The sequence below is a fragment of the Ammospiza caudacuta genome, chromosome 11, assembly GCF_027887145.1.
Source record: "Ammospiza caudacuta isolate bAmmCau1 chromosome 11, bAmmCau1.pri, whole genome shotgun sequence".
NCBI lineage: Eukaryota > Metazoa > Chordata > Aves > Passeriformes > Passerellidae > Ammospiza > Ammospiza caudacuta.
The window spans coordinates 6,809,755-6,823,099 of NC_080603.1; the positions used below are offsets into that span (position 1 = coordinate 6,809,755).

The 13,345-nt window shown below is 55.7% G+C and overlaps 2 protein-coding genes across 2 annotated transcripts; one reads left to right on the forward strand and one right to left on the reverse strand.

Moving 5' to 3' along the window:
* Nucleotides 1-634: 634 nt before the first annotated feature.
* Nucleotides 635-3,901, forward strand: NEU4 (neuraminidase 4). The gene is made up of 5 exons (XM_058812504.1): nt 635-845; nt 916-939; nt 1,887-2,117; nt 2,886-3,372; nt 3,484-3,901. The coding sequence occupies exons 1-5, from the start codon at nt 635-637 to the stop codon at nt 3,899-3,901; spliced, it is 1,371 nt and encodes a 456-aa protein (XP_058668487.1).
* Nucleotides 3,902-6,611: 2,710 nt separating this feature from the next.
* Nucleotides 6,612-9,579, reverse strand: TM4SF19 (transmembrane 4 L six family member 19). The gene is made up of 4 exons (XM_058812576.1): nt 9,403-9,579; nt 9,157-9,225; nt 7,456-7,640; nt 6,612-6,798 (listed from the first exon to the last, which is right to left on the reverse strand). The coding sequence occupies exons 1-4, from the start codon at nt 9,577-9,579 to the stop codon at nt 6,612-6,614; spliced, it is 618 nt and encodes a 205-aa protein (XP_058668559.1).
* Between the last annotated feature and the right edge of the window lie 3,766 nt (nt 9,580-13,345).

The window sequence follows — 13,345 nt, forward strand, 5'->3', positions numbered from 1 at the left end:
AGTGCATGGAGCTGCAGGGCTCACCCTGCTCTCTGCTCACTGGCCTTGATTTCCCAGACAGGCATCTTAAAGATCAAATTCATTTATTTCATTTATTTTGGGGTTCCCAGCTCAGCCTCCTCGCTGGTACCCCATGCCCTGGCACCTCTGAGCTGTGGTGACTCGCCAGCGCACACTCAGCCCCTCTCCACCCCATCCCTGCTCCGGGGGGCTGCCCCCACCCCAGCCCACCAAATAAACCCCAAACCCTTCCTAGGACAGCCCCACACCCCTGGCCATGCCCAGCAGTCGCTATGGGACACGAAAGAACACAAGCACACACTGCTGCTCTCAGGGTGAAGGAAAAGGGAAGTTTATATATTCTGACTCCAACATTTACAGCTTTCCAAGAGTGACAGTGGATAGGAGGGTGACAGTGCCGCCTCTCTAATGACACTGGACAAACCACCAGTCTATCAACTTTCTCCTCCTCCATAAAAGAATGCAAAACAACGAGTTACTTACAGAAAGTGTGTGAGAAAGTCCGCTACAAGAATGTTAATATTAGAAAGCTTAGAAAATTTTTAAAAATCATCAGCCTCTCCCCCCGCCTTCATCCATCATCCCCCCGCATCCCTGTGCTGCAGCCGCTGCCATGGGCTCCCGGCACTTCCCGGCGCGCACCGTGCTGTTCGAGAGGGAGTCCAGCGGTGTCACGTACCGAGTGCCCGCCCTGCTCTACCTGCCCTGCGGTGCCAAGCTGCTGGCCTTCGCCGAGGAGCGCCTCAGCGCCGACGATGCCCACGCCAACCTGCTGGTGCTGCGCCGCGGCTCCATCTACGGCACCTTCGTGGAGGTGGGACACGGTCTGCCAGCCTGGGGACACAACGGGGATGTCCCCATGGCATGGTGTGCCACAGCGGGCTCTGGAGAGAGCCACACGGGGAGGGAGGATGGCTCTGGGGATGTCCCCATGGCATGGTGTGCCACAGCCGCACGGGGAGGAGAGCGTGGCTGGGTGGAATCACAGGGCCACGGGTTGGTTTTGGTTGGAAGGGATCTCAAAGGCCATCTCACTCCAGGCCCTGCCATGGGCAGGAACACCTTCATTATCCCAGGTTGCTGCAAAGCCCATCCAGTCTCAGAATCTCTGCTGGTCACAGTGACTCTGAGATATGTACAGGTCTCTTTTTCCCAGCCTGGCAATTGTAAGGAGTCAGGATTCTTCTGTTCTCGTTCTCAAGGTTGTTTGTTATTTCTTATCTATAGCGTTCTTCCTCTGACCCACTGAGGTATGTCTGGCAGGTCGGGTTGAGGCACAGTGCCCATCTCAGAGGCGGTGTTATCTTTTTATACTAAAAACTACATGTACATTATTTACCATAACTTCCCAATACCTATCACCTATGTTAGACAGTGAGTTTCTACCTTAAACCAATCTAAAAGTGCCAGCACCACCTGGAACATGGAGGCTAGGAAGAAGAAGGAAGAAGGACAGGGTATGCCCAAATTCCTCCATCTTGGCACTCCAAGCCCTCATTCTAAAAATCTCAAAAATCTATTTTTCATCCTGTGACAAACTAACTATTATGACAAACTAACTATTATTCGACTTAAGCTCTCTTGACTTGTAATTCTTCATATAAAGGTGGTCATTTGCTCCATGGGTCAAAATCAAAGTCACGGGTGTCTTGGGCTCTGTGCCAAGGTCTCTGAGCCCCCTGTCAGGGTCTCGAGTCCTCCAGGGCAGTCCAAGGAATTTCCTGGGTTCCGACAATCCAACCCAGCTGGGAACACTTCAGGGATGGGGCAGCCACAGGGATGGTCTGTGATGGTCCTTACCCCTGTGTGTGGTCTCCTCCTCCTCCTGCTCCGTGGGCAGTGGGAAGACATGCGTGTGCTGGAGACGGCCACGCTGCAGCACCACCGCTCCATGAACCCCTGCCCGCTCTACGACGAGTTCACGGGCACCCTCTTCCTCTTCTTCATCACGGTGCTGGGCAGGACGCCCGAAGCCTACCAGATTGTCACCGGCCAGAACGTCACCCGCCTGTGCTGTGTCACCAGCGCCGACCAGGGCCTGAGCTGGAGCACGGCCACAGACCTGACACAGCAGGTCATCGGGGCCACCATCAAAGGTACCCAGCTGGGGGAGAGGGGATGTGACGGTGTTCACAGGGGTCTGAGGATGAGGGAAGAGATGAGGGTCTGAACTCCATGTTTCAGAAGGCTTGATTTATTATTTTATGATATATATTATATTAAAACTATACTAAAAGAATAGAAGAAAGGATTTCATCACAAGGCTAGCTAAGAATAGAAAAAGAAGGAATGGTAACAAAGGCTTGTGGCTTGGACAGAGAGTCTGAGCCAGCTGACTGTGATTGGCCATTAATTAGCAACAACCACATGAGCCCAATCACAGATGCACCTGTTGCATTCCACAACAGCAGATAACCATTGTTTACATTTTGTTCCTGAGGCCTCCCAGCTTCTCAGGAGGAAAAATCCTAAGGAGAGGATTTTTCATAAAAGATGTCTGTGACAAGGGGACAGCAGCCAGCACGGGGCTGGCCTTGGCTTTTGCTCTCCTGGAGCCACCAGTGACATGGCTGGGGGTGACTTTGACATGGGAATCCCACAAGCTTCCAAATAGGTGGAGGAGGAACTCAAGCAGAGGGGGTTGGAGAAGGGATGGAGGGAGTGTCCATATCTGTTACTGGGAGTGGGGAGAAGATGGAGAGGCAGGTGTGGGGACAGCTAGGCAGCACTGGGCTCTGTTGTCCTCCCACTCCACCACTTGAGAGGAAGCCCCGGGGACCCTCCCTCGCTGGGCATGGCGGGGCACCGCGGCGGTCGCTCTTTACCCCACCCCACCTTCGCCCCATGCCCCCTCCTCTCCCCAGACTGGGCGACGTTCGCGCTGGGCCCCGGGCACGGCATCCAGCTGCGCTCGGGCCGGCTGCTGGTGCCCGCCTACAGCTACCACATCGACTGCAAGCAGTGCTTCGGGCAGCTCTGCAAGACCACCCCGCACTCCTTCGCCTTCTACAGCGACGACCACGGCCGCGCCTGGCGCTTCGGCGAGTTCATCCCCAACCTGCAGTCGGGCGAGTGCCAGCTGGTGTCGGTGGATGAGGAGGACGGGTCCAACGTGCTCTACTGCAACGCCCGCAGCCCGCTGGGCTTCAGGGTGCAGGCGCTGAGCACGGATGACGGGGCCGTGTTCCACGGGGGGCAGCTGGTGCAGCGGCTCGTGGAGCCGCCCCACGGCTGTCACGGCAGCGTCATCGGCTTCCCCGCACCGCTCGTGTATGTCCCCGCTGCCTCCCGGGACACCGGGGTGCCCTCCCGGGGCTCGGGGTGCCGGCTGCGCCCCGGGGCGCTCCGTGGGTGCGGGCGCCCACCCACGCAACAGGCAGGAGATGCTGAGCTGCCCGCCGGCAGCCACCGTGAGCCCCATGAGCACTGTGCCACCCCAGGGCAGCACGGTGATGCCCACAGTGTCACCTCGGTGCGGGGGAACTCCGCAGCCAGCCCCAGCCCCACTCCCTTCTTCCAAGCGCCCACGTGGATCCTGTACTCGCACCCCACCAGCCCCATGTCGCGGGTGAACATGGGCGTCCACCTGAGCACCTTCCCCAGGGACGCCGAGAGCTGGACGGAGCCCTGGGTCATCTACGAGGGCCCGAGCGCCTACTCGGACCTGGCGTGCCTGCAGCTGCCGCAGCGGGACGCGCCCCCGGCCGGCGGCACCGCCACCGCCTTCGCCTGCCTCTACGAGAACGGCGTGAGGAGTCCCTACGAGCAGATCTCCTTCAGCATGTTCACGCTGCACGACGTGCTCCAGAACATCCCCCTGACAGCCGCTGCTCGCCCGCGGGGGAAGAGGAAGAGGAGGAGGAGCTGCTTCATCTCCTAGAGCCCGCCCAGGGCAGCTCCCACCATCACCACCCTGGAGCATCAACCCTTGGCTGGGTCCTGCCGCCGTCCAGCGCGGCCACAGCACACGGAGGTGTGTCACTGTCCCCTCAATGGGGTTTGTCTCACTTTTATTGCTGTTTTTTAAATTCTATTTTGGGTGGGGAGGCTTTTGCCCCCAGCTCTGGTGGCGTTCACAGGGGTCTCAGGACGAGGGAAGAGATGAGAATGTTGAGCGATGTTTCAGAAGGCTGATTTATTATTTCATTATATATATATATATATATATATATTGTATTAAAAGAAAATGACATATTAAAACTATACTAAAAGAATAGAAGAAAGGATTTCATCAGAAGGCTTGCAAGGGATAGAAAGGAATGGAATGATAATAAAATCTTGTGACTGACCAGAGAGTCCGAGCCAGCTGACTGTGGTTGGCCATTAATTAAAAACAACCAACATGGACCAATCAAAGCTGCACTTGTTGCGTTTCACAGCAGCAGATAACCATTGTTTACATTTCAATTCTGAGGCCTCTCAGCTTCTCAGGAGAAAGAATCCTAAGGAAAGGATTTTTCATAAAATGTGTCTGTGACACCCAGCCCAGCCTCAGGCTCCTCTCCAAGCAAGAGGCACCTCTGGAAACAAAGACTGGGGGGCAGCAGCAGCAGTGCAGGGGGAGGCAGCCAGGGGTTTGGGTTGGGGTAAAGTTCTGTTCCTTCATTGTAGCTGGGATGGGGTTGGGTTTTATATTTGGGCTGATGATAAAGAAATATTTGTATTGCATTTCTGTCTGTCTGGGGTTTTAGTGATTTTTCTTTGTTATTTTCCTTTTCATTACAATTTATTATTATTATTTCAATTATTAAAGTGTTTTTATGGCAACCCGGGAGATGTCTCACATTTACCCCTCTCATTCTCTCCCCTCCCACGGCATGGAGGTGGGTGGCTGGGTGGTTCTCAGGTGCCAGCTGGGGTTCAGCCACCCCAGTGGCCCAGTTGCTGTTTTGTCTGCCCTGGGATTTGGGTTTTTAATGTGCCAGGGCCATCAGGGCTCTCCTCTGACCCTTGTCAGCCCATCAGGCCCACGCTGGGTGCTGTAAGGTTTGGGGAGGTGTTGAGCACAGGAGTGGGGTCCTGCCCTGGGGAACGAGCAGCAGCTGCTCCTGATGCTTGTGTGTGGTGAAATTTGGGGGTTACACCTCAATTCCTGCTCTGCCTCCCCCAGCACAGCTCCATCCGAGTGCCCAGCTCAGCTCCTCAGGCTCCTTCACCTGCCCTGTGCAGGGGACAAACACCAGCTCAGCTGCCCTAAACACGCACTGATTAACAAAACTGCCCTAAATATGCACTGATTAACAAAACTGATTAACAGGAGTGTCCAGTTCTTCAGTCTGTGACACCACCATGCCTCATTTTCCACCAGGGTGGGTGGAGGCTGGCAAGTGACAGACAACGTGTAGAATAGAAATTTTCAGTTCCCTGGAAGTTGCAAAATAGAACTTAAAGACTAACTGGAAATGAGACAAAAGGGTGTAAAAGTCACACACACAGGATGCTAAACACATCTGGAACCACTGGAGAAACAGGTAATGAGACAGATGAGCTGTCAAGGTGATTGATTTACACCTGATGGTTGCTGACAATCCCTAAAACATTTCATGTAAACTTGTTTCTTCTCTATCAGGACAAATCCCTTGACCACTGTTGTTGCTGTGTTGTCTTGGGAGCTTAGTGCACATGGTGTGTGTTGAATGGAGATTTATTTTCAGGGTGTTGGTTTTCTTGGAAAACTCAAAGCTACAACAAATGGCCAAGTCTTCTGATGGAACTTTCAGATCTGACTGTCTTTTTGGGTGCTAATATGTAATGCTGGGTGTTCACTGATGTGACACTACAGATTTATTTGTCTTTTAGTGAGGATGTCAACCTCAAATAATTAAGCTATATTTATAGTTTTATAGCAGCATAAATAACTCCTCTGGATTCAAAAATTAACATTTTGGAACATGGTGACTTTTGTGGCAAAGTTATGTAACAAGAAACAGCAGTGCCCTGAGAGAGGTTCAAGGCAAGGTCACGGCATTGGGGCACTAAGAACCAGCAGACACCCCTGCAGACAAATCTCTAGGATCAAAAATCCCTTCCAGGAAGGGATGGAGGCATGGAAACTGGTTCTAGGCAAAGTGTTCTCTAGGAAGCCCCTTGTAATGAACCTGTCTGACCATGGTGGAACAAACCCTGCTGTGAGGCTCCACAGCACATATTTGGTCAGAGGAGATATCCTGCGTGTGTCCAGCCCTGGGATAAGGAGTGCCTGCTTTCTAATGCTCCAAATTATGTCAGGAAATGTCCTCTGCCTCCTTTCAGTATCTCGAGGTTCTCTGCCTTCAGTTCTTCTCCTTTCAGAATCACAAGGAGTGGCCGAGGCAGCTGCTGGCAGCCAGGTCCTCCCCTCCATCCCTTACCAGGCCAGTCCCAACCCCAAAGGCCACCAGCCCCAAGGGAGGGGACACAGCCCAGGCCAGGGGATGTGCACAGGAGCAGCCCTTGGCTCCTCATCCCCACCAGCTGCTCCAGCGCCGGGGTGTCCATCCATCCCCTGGGGGCTCTGTCTCTCTCACACCGGGCTGGTGTCACCGCTCCTGCTGCGCCCTCTGTGCCAGCAGCCAGGGACACCCGGGGTGGCACCTCCTCCTGGCAGGGCCCTACTTGCCGTCACAGGAGCCACAGAGGCAGCCCAGGAGCCCGTTGAGGATCTGGAGCAGCGCCAGCAGCATCTCGGCAGCGCTGAGGAGCAGCAGGAGCGAGAAGAGCGCCACGTGCCAGGCCACGATGCCCTCGGGCTCCAGGCAGGTGCTCCAGGAGCTCCGGTTGTACAGGTAATTCTCAGCCCTGGGTGGCAGCAAGGGGACAAGGTTCTCTAGGATCCACAAAACATCCCCCAGACATCCCACCCTTCATCCAGAGGATAAGCAGAATAAAAGCTTAGAAGCAAAAAAAGCAAGGAGCAGGTAAAAAAAAAGAATAGTTAGAAGAATCACATGTACTCATGTGTGTGAATCTAAAAAGAGAACAGAATTATTTTGACAGGAGGGAAAGAAACCTATACAATGACTAATTCTGCCATCTCTCTGAGAATTGACCTGACCGCTGGAAGAAAACTCATGGAAGCTAGTGTCAAGATATTCCAGTGCGAAATCATTGGAATAAAACATTACCCATGGGTTCAGATGTGATGAAATGTTGGTAAGAGTCTGAAGTAAAGAAACGGGAGCAGTGGGGTTTAAACAGTGAATGCAAAGGGATGATTCCACTTCATAATAAGCTAGCAAACAGTGCTGCAACTTCTTATTTAAGTTCTATTCTGTCACTTGATAGTACAATTACTTCAGCTGGGAGTTGGGAGGATGATGAAGATGGAAAGCGGCACGCAGAAACCCATGGAAGGTGAGGATTCCTCGAGCTACCAGGGTCCTGCATATCCCACGCCCTCCATCAACCCACTTAATTAGCAATGAATTAACGAGGCAGCGGCGGCTCAGCCCTCACCTGGCGCCAGCCCCCAGGTCGATGGGGTCCAGGAATGGGTATCCCCAGAGGGCGGCGTGCCCGGGCCCCAGCGCGGTGCTGTTGTGCAGGCAGAGCGGGCCCGTGCTCAGCCCCACCCCGCAGAGCACGAAGCAGGCGGCGGAGCCCAGCAGCGCCAGCTTGGAGAGCAGCACGGACAGCAGAGCCTGCGGGGACACACACGGTCAGGGGGGACACACACGGTCAGGGGACACACACGGTCAGGGGGGACACACACGGTCAGGGGGGACACACACGGTCAGCGGGGACACACACGGTCAGGGGGGACACACGGTCAGGGGGGACACACGGTCAGGGGACACACACGGTCAGGGGACACACACGGTCAGGGGGGACACACACGGTCAGGGGGGACACACGGTCAGGGGACACACACGGTCAGGGGACACACACGGTCAGGGGGGACACACACGGTCAGCGGGGACACACACGGTCAGCGGGGACACACGGTCAGGGGACACACACGGTCAGGGGGGACACACGGTCAGGGGACACACACGGTCAGGGGACACACACGGTCAGCGGGGACACACACGGTCAGGGGGGACACACGGTCAGCGGGGACACACACGGTCAGCGGGGACACACACGGTCAGGGGGGACACACGGTCAGGGAGGACACACGGTCAGCGGGGACACACGGTCAGGGGACACACACGGTCAGGGGGGACACACGGTCAGGGGACACACACGGTCAGGGGGGACACTCGGTCAGCGGGGACACACACGGTCAGGGGGGACACACACGGTCAGGGGGGACACACACGGTCAGGGGGGACACACACGGTCAGGGAGGACACACGGTCAGCGGGGACACACACGGTCAGGGGACACACACGGTCAGGGGGGACACACACGGTCAGGGGACACACACGGTCAGGGGGGACACACACGGTCAGGGGACACACACGGTCAGGGGGGACACACACGGTCAGGGAGGACACGCGGTCAGGGGGGACACACGGTCAGGGGGCACAAACCAGCTCAGCTTGTCTGGGAGGGGGGAACGGCCCTGCCCAGCTGTGCCTGGGGATGGAGGCACCGCTTGGGTGGCAGCGACCTGCAGAGCCCATCCCGGTACTCCCTGGGGCCCTGTGCCCTGGGGAGGGGACACCCTGCCATGGCACCCTGCCGCAGGGGACACCCTGCCATGGCACCCTGCCATGGGGCCACTGGAGAGCAGCTCCCTGTCTCAGGGCCATGTGGGACAGGGGCGCTCCGCATCCCACCTGGCACCTGAGAAAGGGTCTGTGCCCAGCACAGGAGAGGGGGATCCGACACAACCGGCCGGGAGCCGGGGGAGAGGGGGATCCCTGCCCTGTCCCAGGTGGGGCCAGAGGAGGATCCCTGCTTGTCCCACGGCAGGATCACGGCGCAGGAGGATCCCTACCCTGTCCCACTGCGGTTCCATGGCACAGGAGGATCCCCGCCTTGTCCCGCCCTGGGGCCATGGCAGAGGAGGATCTCTGGCCCAGGTGGGGCCATGGAAGGGGAGGATCCCCGCCCTGTCTTGGTGGGGTCGGGGGAGAGGAGGATCCCTGCTCTGTCCCATGGCACAGGAGGGTCCCTGCCCTGTCCCACAGTGGAGGAGCTGCCTCCCGCCCCATCCCCGCTCGTTCCCGGCTCCATCCGCGCTGGTCCATCCCGGCTCCCTTGGCTTACGCTGTGGCGGCCGGAGCAGCCGGGGCGCTGCCAGCCCAGCGCCGTGACCTGGATCGCTGCCAGCAGCACCTGCGGGGACAGAACCGGAGCTGGGGGACCAAGGGGACAGAACCGGAGCTGGGGGACCAAGGGGAGCCGCCTGCCCCGCTCCATGCCCCGGCCCCGCTCCATGCCCGTGCCCCGCTCCATTCCCCTGCCCCTCTCCATGCCGTCCCGTGGGAAGGGCGCCGTGCCCGCGGTACTCACGGCGATGCCGCCGCCCCAGAGCCCCGGCAGAGCGCGGGCGTGGCGGCCCAGGTGTCCCTGCAGCAGGTACCGGGATGCTCCGCCCGGGAACAGCAGCAGGATGCTGGCCAGCACGGACAGCGTGCCCAGCACCAGCAGGCACGGCCCCACGATCCGGCTGCACTTCCCCACGCACATGGCCGTCCTGTGAGGGCACGGGGAGGAAGAGGAGGAGGAGAGGAAGGGGCTGCGTTCGGCCCTGCAGCGCCCCGAGGGTTCCCCACCCCGAGCCCATCCCGCAGCTGTGGGTGCGTGGGAGCTGCTGGGTTGTGCTTTGGGTGTCAGCCCACCCTGCTGGCACTGCCCCTACCTGAGGGAGGGCAATTCCCGATGGAAATGCTATTATTTCTTTGCCAAATGGCCACTAGTGTTCCTGCACCAAACCCCAAGACCTGTGTGGCTCTTCCCAAATGTGTCCCAGCTCCTGGCAGGGAGAGATGTTTTGGTTTTTTTTCTTTAAGGTCCCTCCAACCAAACCCAGTCTGAGATTGTATGGAAATGTTACTGCACAGAGCCAAGCACCCAGCACAGCTCAGCTTGGCTTTCAGGGTTTACAATGAGCAGGAGGGAGCCAGGAAAGAGACAAAATCCTTGTACAGGACTTGTGAAAGCCCATCAGTCTCCAGTTTAATCCAACAGCAATTCCATCCCTGTCCCTGCCAGAGGTCTGAGTATGAAACTGATTAAATTTAATTAAGAAAACATTATTAATTATCCTCCAGTTCCACCGGCATGGAAGTTATGAGTTATTAAGTTATGAGTTTATCTAGAAAGCACCTGCCCATCTCCAGGTGCTACCTTGTCCAAAATTGCCTCTCCTCTGCACTTACAAGCCCCTTTCTGTACAGGATGTCCTTTGGTCACTCTGGCACTGCTGAATACAGCATGGTTTGCTGCTGTCCTGGCTCCCAGCTCTTCTCTACCCTGAGTTCTCTTGGCTTGAAGTTGGGCTCATGCATTTTCCCCTTTCCTGCTCGATTACAGCCCATTTTGCACAGGTTCCCAGGTCAGGCTGTTTCTTGCTCTGGCTTTGCAAAGCAGCAGCATCTGTGGCACCGTGGTTGGCTCTGTGGAAGAGCTCCCAGCCCCTCCTGCAGGCCCCAGGGCCAGGGAGGAGCCCAGGGCAGCACATCCAGCTCTGGCACTGCCCCAGGGGCTGGGGGACACCAGTCCAGGGGATCTGCTCAGGACCAGCTCCAGCAGGGCACTGGGGAGGGCTGAGCATGAGGGACAGGGCTCTGAGACACCTGAGGGGAACCATCAGCTCCACGTGTCCTAAAATCCCACCTTTCTTGATTTCCATCCTCCTGCCTTGGTTGCAGGGAATTCAGGGCCTCTTTGCCCCCCTTCAATCCCTGCCTGCAGTCCAGGGGTTGTGTGTGGTTGTTTCCTGCCCTGTGCTGAGTCCCACCTCCCCTCCACCTTCTGGAGCAGCTCCAGCCCCTCTGAGCTCACAGCCTGGGCTCTCACCTTTCTGCTCATCTCTCTGCCACCTCTCCAAGCACTCTCCTTCCCCTCCAGCACTGCCCTCTCCCTGGGGATGGCAGGAATCTCTTTCCCCTGGGAATCTCCCAGGGAATGCTGTCCCTTCCAAACACCCCCTGAGCACGCAGCTCTCAGCCAGCACAGACAAACCCCAAGTGCAGGTGCTCCTGTGTCCATCTGGACAGCAGGTTGGTCCTGTGTCCTTCTGCCAGCCCAGCCCCATCACCAAAAGCACAGAGAGATTCCAGCAGAGCCTAGGGAGCTTCTCCCCCCTTCCCAGCTTACCTGGAGTGATGTCTCTCAGAGCAGCAGTGCCCAGCCCTGCTGAGCCCTGTCCCATCACCCTATTTATGTGGCTATTTATGACACCTCAGCCCCCAAGGGCCGCCCACCAGGGCATGACCCTCTGGCCATGTCCCCATCCCAGGGAAGGATGAGTGGCTGCATGAGCCAGCCTCTGCCTCGCTCTTCCCCATTTCAGAATTTACCCTGCAGGGCTCACCCAAACAGGCACACCCTCAGATTTTAAGGCTTCTACCACTGCCTCAACCACTGCCTGGTTGAATATTGAACATTGTTATTCCTGCAACACCCTGTTGGGATAATGCTTTCCTCTCTAATATTCAATAAAAGCTACAGAATAAACATTCCCTTGTGTCTACTGGCTCCTACCTCCCACCCTTTGCTCCTCACAGGTGTCTCAGCTTTTCCTCAGGTGCTGAGTGCATCCCCACCACCATGTGTCTCATGCCTTGGTGATAAAATTGAGAGAGGAAGGTTATTTCTGGGTATCTTCATTATTATAAATCACCAGATATCAGCATTTCCTATCTGCCATGGCTGGCAGTTAACGTGCAACAGGGAAACTCCAATTCCCACAGAGTGGTGAGGAACAGGATCAGGAGAACATCAATGATCTCTGTGTCTGACAAAAGGAGTCAGGGAAACAACAGCACCAAAAAATGGCAAAAATTGGGCAGTTTTGTTGGCAGGAGGAGGAGCTGCAGGTTTTTTTTTTGGCAGCGGAGTTGCAGGTGGCACAAGCAAAGAGAAGAATTGCTCATGGACTGTGCAGGGAGAAGGAAGAACCTTCTCAAAGAAGAGTTTTGGGAGCCCTTGGGAAAAGATGAATGGATGAGGCTGAGTTACAGCAGGCAATTCCATTCCTCTTGCAAAAATAAACTGAGAAGCAGGTTATCAGACAGTCCCTGTGAAAGGAAAATCAGAGTTGGCACCAGGAGAGGAATTCCCATTTTAGTCACAGAATCTCAGAATAGTCTGAGGGGGAAGGGACCCAGCAGGACCATGGAGCCCAACACTGAATTGAGTGGCCCATGCAGGGATGGGGGAGAGGAGAATCCCTGACCTTGGCATTCCTTGGCACTGGGCTCAAGCACCTGAGTTAATCTTCGGCTATTTGATCCTTAAATAAGACAAATCAGTCTCTAAACTGAAGACAGACATTTATCCAGGCATGCAGAATAAGCAGAATCCAAGTTTTCCTTCCTCTCTTTTTCTCACTTTGAAAGAGGGGAACCCGTTTTTCACTCTGCTGGAAGAAAACGTTTTGCAACCTCATCCTGTGCCTTTCCTACGTCACAGCAGAGTGAGGCTCTCAGCACACACATGATCTGCTCCATCACCCACAGAAAACCCCACGCCAGGAAGTGTGAAGCATACAGCTGACACTCTTCCCTGCACTGCTGATCTTTTCCTTATAAGAATAATCCTCATGGAAGGGTAATTTTAGCCCTGCACGTGAGGAGCTGGGTGCTTGCCTTCCTCACACCAGAGTGCAACTGGGGAAAGTGTCAGCACAGCAAGGAATTTGCTGCCAAGTCACCCAGTCCTGGTGCAGCCTGGTCCCACCTAACAATTCCAGCTTGGCCAGGGGCTCCTGATGGTTCCTCACAGCTGAAGAGGAGCTTCCACCTCCCTGCTTCCTTTGCCTTTTGCCTCCCCAGGCTCCTCTGGGGCTGGGGAATCTGCACAGCAGGCTGGGTCTCAAGAGTGGTTTGACTTCAAGGAGAACCAAAGAGACTGAAGTGAGCCTGACCTGGTGAGAGGGAAAAGTTCTGTGCCAAAGCTGCCTCCACCTTGCTCCTGGATGGAAGATGTTCAGCAGCCCTCTGGCTCTCCCATTCCCCTCCTTAGCACCTGCAAACCTGTTTGTGCCACTACACAGCCTTAGACAAAGCCCTGCAGGGTGTTTGTGGCTAAACTGACTGAGGAAACATCAACACAATGCTGTACAATATTCCTTTTAGGGCTTAGAAATGTCACCCAAATTTACAGTTCAGATTAACTGAAAAGTTGGAAGTTTACAGAAAGGAAAAATAAGTAAATGAAACCCAAGAGGTATTTTGAGTTTGATGTATCCCTGCAGTTCCTTGACCTGCAGACTGATGTAAAAAGATTC